Source organism: Frankliniella occidentalis, unplaced genomic scaffold, assembly GCF_000697945.3.
Source record: "Frankliniella occidentalis isolate FOCC.00 unplaced genomic scaffold, Focc_3.1 Scaffold14, whole genome shotgun sequence".
Lineage (NCBI taxonomy): Eukaryota > Metazoa > Arthropoda > Insecta > Thysanoptera > Thripidae > Frankliniella > Frankliniella occidentalis.
The window spans coordinates 1,050,547-1,057,941 of record NW_026267144.1 but is presented as its reverse complement, the minus strand read 5'-3'; the positions used below and the strand labels follow the sequence as shown (position 1 = coordinate 1,057,941).

General features: G+C 34.9%; 3 protein-coding genes across 10 annotated transcripts in view; 2 read left to right on the top strand and 1 right to left on the bottom strand.

Annotated features, from left to right (window-relative positions):
- Positions 1 to 3,721, top strand: part of LOC113203409 (actin-binding LIM protein 1) — a 46,948-nt gene extending 43,227 nt beyond the window's left edge. For 5 of the 7 annotated variants that reach the window (XM_026418087.2, XM_026418086.2, XM_052263853.1 and 2 more), the window contains 5 exons: positions 154 to 266; positions 857 to 926; positions 997 to 1,037; positions 1,122 to 1,322; positions 1,397 to 3,721. In XM_026418087.2, coding sequence (XP_026273872.1) covers positions 154 to 266; positions 857 to 926; positions 997 to 1,037; positions 1,122 to 1,322; positions 1,397 to 1,510 — 539 coding nt within the window. In that variant the 3' untranslated portion in view covers positions 1,511 to 3,721. Of the gene's footprint in view, positions 1 to 153; positions 267 to 540; positions 639 to 856; positions 927 to 996; positions 1,038 to 1,121; positions 1,323 to 1,396 lie in introns of all 7 variants that reach the window. The other 2 variants (XM_052263855.1, XM_052263852.1) reach the window with 1 other exon arrangement.
- A 199-nt stretch (positions 3,722 to 3,920) lies between these two features.
- LOC113203582 (ELMO domain-containing protein 3-like) lies at positions 3,921 to 6,859 on the top strand. Of its 2 annotated transcripts, XM_026418354.2 has the most exons (8): positions 3,921 to 4,276; positions 4,372 to 4,535; positions 4,637 to 4,796; positions 4,888 to 5,011; positions 5,783 to 5,904; positions 5,991 to 6,199; positions 6,324 to 6,451; positions 6,588 to 6,859. In XM_026418354.2, the coding sequence occupies exons 2-8, from the start codon at positions 4,381 to 4,383 to the stop codon at positions 6,764 to 6,766; spliced, it is 1,077 nt and encodes a 358-aa protein (XP_026274139.1). In that variant the 5' UTR covers positions 3,921 to 4,276; positions 4,372 to 4,380; the 3' UTR covers positions 6,767 to 6,859. The 2 variants fall into 2 exon arrangements, with proteins under 2 accessions (XP_026274139.1, XP_026274138.1); XM_026418353.2 differs by having other exon boundaries at positions 3,921 to 4,535.
- On the bottom strand, positions 5,017 to 5,737 carry LOC113203583 (uncharacterized). The gene is made up of 2 exons (XM_026418355.2): positions 5,402 to 5,737; positions 5,017 to 5,311 (listed from the first exon to the last, which is right to left on the bottom strand). Exons 1-2 carry the CDS (start codon positions 5,619 to 5,621, stop codon positions 5,103 to 5,105), a joined length of 429 nt encoding a protein of 142 aa, XP_026274140.1. The 5' UTR covers positions 5,622 to 5,737; the 3' UTR covers positions 5,017 to 5,102.
- Positions 6,860 to 7,395: the final 536 nt, after the last annotated feature.

Genomic DNA, 7,395 nt, shown 5'->3' with positions numbered 1-7,395 from the left:
ATAATTTTCTTCTGTATTTTAATAAGATTGAATGAAGTGGTATTACTAGTTGTCTTCTCTTCTTATGCTTCTTTCTAATTTTATTTCTTTATCCGCATATTTTTTTTCCTGCTTGATTAATCTTGTTTTGTTTGCATTTTCTGCATGGTTCAGTGGTGTCATCTCTGCGATCTCCTCCGAAACCTGGCTACGGCCTTCGGTCATGCACATTGCCAACTTCTGGTCGAAATGGTGGATATATGGGCTATCCAATGGGCCCTGATCAGGTTTGTCTTCAGAAAGTATAAGTGTAGATTGGCAGTTAATTCAAGCAACATTTACTCTCAATATCACCCTAACAACTTCTTTTAACCCAAAAGTACTATTAACATTGTCGGCTTTTTCATACACACAGTATCTTTATGAAAGAGCAAGAGGGTGACTTACATTTTGGGTAGCGTACAAGTTACATAGTTTGAAACAATCGCATGGGAAATGTAGGTGGTGCCCAAATAGACATGGGTTGTGGTAGCTGTTACATTGGGGATTGTTTTGCTTTAGTGGTGTCTGCACTGAGGCATGTCCCCAAGCCAGGTTATGGCTTGGCACCCCGTTCTCACACATTCAGTTCTACTGGTGGGAGTGTGTCCGGTATAGCGGTGAGTTGCAAACAAGGCATTTCTAGATTCTGTATGATGTGCAATAGATTTGTACCACGCAGGTCATACATTCATAATTTTGTGCTCTTATTTCAATACCTTTGGTTAATACCATTTAAACTATGGGATGAGGTCAAAATTTTTATTGTAAATTACATCAAGATCTGTTGACTACTTGAATCTAATTTTTTAAAAGAAATTTGTTTTAATTGTTTTAGGGTGACTACTCTTTTAGTGGTCTTGGAGAGAAGACACACAGCACTGAATTTAGCTGCGGAAAATCGGATAGTGAGTAGTACTTTTTATCTATCTACTTGGTTGTGAGAATAAAACGACTACTCCAAATTGTTGTTTTCAGTTTCAGTTGGTTCTATCTCCGAGGTCGATCATCGAGCTTTAGTAAGAGTCAACATATTTTAATCAGTTTGCAAAAAAGTGTTGTGACTTTTAACAGATTTGTAAACAAAACATTGCTTTTCACAGAATGCTGAACTTCCTGTATCTACTACATATACTGGAGGCTTAGGCGCCCTGAGGTCAGCTTCATATTCTCCTCACTTGCGACGTTCATTGCCTAACATGGCCCAATCAAATTCTTCAGAACCTCCAAAGATTTACCCATACCATCTACTTGTAATTACAAATTATCGTCTACCAGCTGATGTTGATCGATGCAACTTAGAGGTGAATTGATGTCCAATAGTATTTGTACAGAAAGATCTGGTGCATCATTCTTATTAATTTCTTGTCTGTTGCAGCGCCATCTCTCAGATGCTGAATTTGAAGGACTATTTGGATGCAATAGAGTGGAATTTTACCGACTTCCCCAGTGGAAACGCAATGAATTAAAAAGGAGGGTTCGGCTTTTTTAATCTAATAATTACAGTTTTGTGTCTGATCTAAAGCTTTATGCACCGCATTCTAAATTGGAAGTGTTCATCAATATGTTTTAGATGTAAGTTTGTGGCGATATGAAAACCTAGTCGTTGACAAATGCACTGCCTCTCTTGGCGTTCTTCTTGATCCATTGTTTTTCTAGTTCCCTCTAACTTCAAGTCATTTTGTTTTTGCTGTGGTACTTCCCCAAAAGCATTTATTTAAGATTTTCTTAGTTAAATCTTTTGGAAGATTTCCATCATTGTGTCTAATAGCTTAGGAAATACATTTCATATTTGCATTTGATCACAGATGTGCTCCAAATAGGTGGATGGTGGAAAGGCAACTTGACAGCTGTGTTATATATACTCATAAGCATAGGTATCTTTTATAAATAAATGAATGGTGCCTTTAAAGGCAGCTAAGGTGCTGTCTTAGGTGAAATATGTAATTTTGTGCCAAGCAGAGATTGCTGGTATGCCCATACACTTCTGCAAACCTGTGCCTTAATGATACTGTGTATTGTTTTAGCTAAGCGGAACTCATGAAACATGTTTACTTCTCTTTTCAATATTCAGTGTATACTGTGGGTACAAATTACCCATTTAGGAAAATGTGAAATATTCTTTTAGCCCTCCAAATGCCACATTCATCACTGATTTGATTGGGGAATGATATATTGAACTACCTAATGTTCTTAAATTAATCATTAGAATGTTTTTACTTGTTTATTGGTTGATCTACCTAATCTAATTTGAACTTTTTTTTTTATTAGTGCAGAGGAGGTTGCTTTCTTTTATCTAATAGCACTCTTAGGGTAGTATGGGCGTATTTGCATTGTTCTGCTAGCATTCCACTTTTTGCTTCATAAGCGCCTTTCTGTGTTTTATTTTTACTCATAATAATGGGGTAAGGCAATCTCTTACTGGGTTATTACATCCACTTGATGATACAATCCATAGTTTAAAAATACATGCAGGCGGGGGCTGGAAACAATGGAGTTTTGCCAAGAGAAACTTTTTAAATTGTTCCTGAAAATTATGATTTTTACTTTATTTCAGTTACCATCAAGAGACCAATTGTATTTATGACAGTTCCTTATGAACATTCTTTCCACATGCCACTTGGTTTCAAATTTTTAACTCCTGTATTGACTTGTGATTTTTTTCCTAGAAATTTATTATTTAAATTGTATGCTTCAACTAGAATGAAAACCCTTTTTTCACATATATGTTATTGTTTTATATCACTCGTAATTGTAGAAGATTGAATGAATTTTTTCCCTCTGGTCATTTATGATTTTATAATACAAATTTTATCTTGTATAATCAGAAAAGGTGCTGCTCTACAAGAAATCTTAAGAAATTGTAAAATTATGAAAGCCTTGTTGACCTACTTCATACCTAGGTTTTCTTTAAACATTTTGTATCTATCGAATACAAATTATCTTTAAAAGAATCCTTACGTATATAATATCTCCCCACTATCTTCTTTCAAAAAACTTATGTTGCGTTACAGAGACAATTTTTATAAGTGGCTATCTTTGTGAACATTTGTGCTCTACGCTTTTTCACAGACGCTTTAACTCTTTGATGTACTCATGTAAACCTGGTTACTTGATGGATCTGTTCCACCAACTTATGCAAGACTTTGTCAATTCCCTCCAATCTTCAGCTGACAGTGCCTACAAGTACCTGTTTTTAAATTTCTTTTACTCTGTGAACTTACTGCCCAAATTGGTCCATAGTTTCAATGTCCTCAGTTATGCGTACTGTGTTTGTTTCTTTTTCTTTCTTGATCATTGATCAGCACACTGAACCAGAAATGTAATTGAGTCGACTCAATGTATTTGAAAGTTGTCTGTACATCATCTTACATGTTAAGTTTGTAAACAACATTTCACAATGTTTTTGTTGCAAATATGGGATTAGTTTTCAATCTCTAGGCAACAAATGTTCTCAGGCCAAAAAATTTATTTAGCCCTGCTTAGTCTTATCTGAGAGGGTTTTAATTTGTTTTGTTTTGTTTTTTATTTCTCAAAATTAGTATTTTAAGATCTTACAAGAAACCAAAAAGATGTCAAAGTGCTTTTAGATTTTAAAAAAGAACTATTTTAACTCTTAGGAATGTGATCTACAATGGTTAATATATACTTATGTGTAGACAATAGTTCTATGAAGTACAATAAAAATTAAAATCTTGCTTCACCTGCTTCACTTTTTCTCCCCCTTTTTGACTAAAATCCCCTCACTTACTCCAGTCAGCTAGCTTGAAAATTATCGCTTAGCTACTGGATGTGGATCCATCTCATTTTCACAACTTGAGCGAAAAGGGAAAAACGCTATTGAATTCAAATATTTCGCGGGTGAACGATGGGCGTACCGGCCTACCGACATGACACTTCCTGCTCGATAGTTTGGTCAATGAGCGGTAAATATCCGAATGTGTACGTCGTTCACGTGAACTTTCGTGTCGATAAAGCCTCTGATTTTTATTATTGAATTACTGTATCTATATAAAATTGTCGATAGTGTAACCTCTATTCATCTTACATTAGTGTCAAGTTTGCCGGTCCGGCAAAAGTAACAACCAAGAACCACAACCGCAAGTGCAGAAAGCAGGGAAGGGTCATCTTTCTTCTGCTGGCTACCACGAAAAAAAAAAGCAAAAAGAAAGACAGAAGGATATTTTGTTTTATTTCACTCTATTTCTTTTCTGTTACCTTCGTTATTTTTCGCCAATTTTATTGAATTTGACGCTGTGTGGGTTAAATTGCGGTTATGATTGTCTCAAAGAGAACCATTTTATTTGCTGTCTGCTAGTTTCTAACCTCTTTCTTTACTGTTGTAAATGAAAGTGATCAGGAATGAGTAAATATGAAGAACAGAAACACAATCTCAGCCTTAAACTGAAAGATATATGTAGGCCTTATCCACCTTTGGAAGAAAAGTCTTCAAAGACTTCTCAACCTATATCTGCTTTTGAATCTCATCGTAAGAAAACAAATGTGGAAGAAGCAAAGTATGTATTATTTCCAATTTATCAGTCAGTTACCATCTTAGTCAACTTGTACTTCTTTACATCTATGATATGCGTTTTGTGTCTCTGTTTTTACTTTTTAGGAAAGCCTCTCTTGCTGTTGTTGAGGAATGGGACGACGTTGCCACCATAACACCAAAACTTAATGAACCTCCTGAGTACCAAGCTAAAACTTGCACAGCTGTAGTTTCTTTCAGTGAGGCATATGATTACTTCAGAAAATCTGATTTGAGTCAGCACATGGTATGCCCTACTACTGATGACAGATTTGCAAATTGCATTGCAATTGTTTCATTGTCGTAGATTATAATTATCAATTTCGTTGAATTTCCAGAAAAATATACAACCATTTTCAGAAAGACATGGCTTGTCTGCAGTTTTCAACATGATATTTGGTCCTCCTAAATTGAAACCAAACCTTGAATATGAAAGAGATGTTGTTTTTGCTATTGCCTTATGTAAGTACCTGATGTTTTATTTCTATTTTTTTCCTTTTTCAAAATTTTCTTCCCTCCCTAGCACACAATCTTCAAGATTCAGGCTTCAAATTTAATTATAGATCATTTTCACATATTGAGCATTGGGGGGAGTGTAATATTTGAGGCTAATTTCATGTTTCAAAACCTTTTCTGGTCTTCTGTTGTAATTCAAAACTCCATCACTAACAGATTTGTTCAAAGGCAATGCCTTGGGCCATGTCAGTCTATTTTCTGTGAGTTGCATTGGTCTCTGTCGCCACTCAATCCAATATGGCGGTACTGAGAAGTTAAGAGAAAAGTAAATAAGTTAAATTGAAAAAAAATAAAAAATAGCAAGGATTTTTACTGGTATTAAATCATAGTGCTTACATTTCACTGTAGCGGTGTTGTCAAAACAGCTCTTGTCTCCTATTCGAAACTGCTTCCTGTACAAATGACTGAATGGAAATTCATCACACTCACATGGCGTCCCATCCATTCTTGTCTCTGATTTTCTGTATGGATTAATTGTAGCAAATGAATACGGTACAAACTTCTCAACAATATTCACATGTTTGTCACATTTACATAATTCATTAGCTGCTTCCATGATTGTAAAATTTCATTTATTCTTCATTTGGTTGCCGTAGTAACAAGTCTCAGAAATTCTTCATTGTTATTTGACAATCTGTGTATGATAACAAAATTGTTTTACACCAATTTTAAGTGAACCTTGTTTGTTTGTTCATTCTTAACCCTCTTTTAATTCAGGTCAGCTGGAATGGGAAACACCAATTCATGTTCAAATTCTACAAACCATTTACAAAAAGTTGACAGGGTCAAAGTTTGATTGCCCCTCAAACGGAAGTCATTGGCAAGATGTGGGCTTTCAGGTAAGATCTGAATTGAGCATGATGTCATTTTTCATATTTGTGTCTCAAGGATTTTTTTGAAATTTATCCTCCATTCATTTGTTTAGGGTACTGATCCAGGCACTGATGTGCGAGGAGTTGGTATGCTTGGCATTCTACAGTTCTTGCACTTAGTAGTGTCCCCTCCATTGGAACCACTTGCGAGGGATATCTACCGCATTGCCAGATCTGAGAGGCAAAACTTCCCATTAGCTGTCATGAGTATCAATCTCACAAAGATCGCTTTGGATTCCCTGCGCCGAGGCCAGCTAAACAGGTAAATATAGCTAATCTTTTGTATGAAAATAAAAGATCAACTTAGAGCTTCCTCCTTTTGAAAATTTTGTTGCTGTTTGATGACAAATTGTCTTCAATACACTAACATTTACATTCCATTACAGAGAATGCAATAGCCAGGGCAACGTAATTGACGTTCTTAATGAATTTTATGCAGCAGTTTTCTGTCACATATTTTTAATTTGGAGTCATCAACAGAAAACTATTGTTGATGCTGGATATATATTAAAAGGTATGTTAATCTGTTCACCCATCCATCTTCTAATCTCACACTTAGCAATTGGTTTATCGGAGGTCCACTAAAATAATATTTCCAGTTTGTATTGTGTGCAATCTATCTTCTATCTTTACTTTTCCCTCAACTGCAGATGCAGAACGCTTCTGTGGACATAATGTTAGCAAGGCTTTACGTAATCTCCATCTTCATTTAGCCTCATATGCAAACTGCAAGAGTAATGCTTTTGAACCAGCTGTAAAAAAAGCAAAGCGTTGCACAGATGAAGCAGGATCAGAACTTGCAAGAGGTTTTCACAATGTTGCATCATGAAAGTGATTAATTTTTAAAGAACTAAGGAATACTTACCAAAATATGTAACAGCTGTTTGTTATATACATGCACAAACAAGTCACCAAAATTAAATTTCTGTAAGTCGTCTTTATTTTCAACTCTAGTCCTTTAATTCATACATTGTTGTCAATTTTTGTGTAGCTATGAATGTGTATATTCTTAACTGTAGGCACCCTAGTCAAAAAGGGAATAGGTTGTTTGGATACCAACTTCTTAAGACTCACTGTAGGATATTTTGTTTTAGAAGGGTTTGGTACTTCCAGGAAATCAGTAACACTATATTTTTTAATCATCTGCTTTATATTCTAGTCACAATTTCAGCCAATTTATTGGAAGTTTTTTTTTATGTATTTTGAGAAAATGAATAGCTAATTTGTCTGTAACAGGACTAATGATATTTGCAACAAAATATTTCTGACAATATGCCCTCCAGTATAATTATTGTACTCAATCTAATTTTTTTTAATAGTTGAATTTTGCAACCAAATATGAAACAATTAATTTGAGTGCCATCACTATTTTAAGAGTCAGCTCTTAATGGGTGTAGAAGTTTGTTTGCTAATTTTCAAACTAATTGATTTTTTTATTAACTTTATTGCTGCCTTTGT

What these genes read in the sequence shown, in the direction of transcription:
- LOC113203582 (XM_026418354.2), top strand. Translation starts at nt 4,381, where the DNA reads ATGAGTAAATATGAAGAACAGAAACACAATCTCAGCCTTAAACTGAAA. An exon ending in ACAAATGTGGAAGAAGCAAA is followed by an intron (nt 4,536 to 4,636) that starts GTATGTATTATT and finishes TTTACTTTTTAG; the next exon opens with GAAAGCCTCTCTTGCTGTTG. An exon ending in CTGATTTGAGTCAGCACATG is followed by an intron (nt 4,797 to 4,887) that starts GTATGCCCTACT and finishes TTGAATTTCCAG; the next exon opens with AAAAATATACAACCATTTTC.
- LOC113203583 (XM_026418355.2), bottom strand. Translation starts at nt 5,621, where the DNA reads ATGGAAGCAGCTAATGAATTATGTAAATGTGACAAACATGTGAATATT. An exon ending in CAACACCGCTACAGTGAAAT is followed by an intron (nt 5,312 to 5,401) that starts GTAAGCACTATG and finishes TTAACTTCTCAG; the next exon opens with TACCGCCATATTGGATTGAG.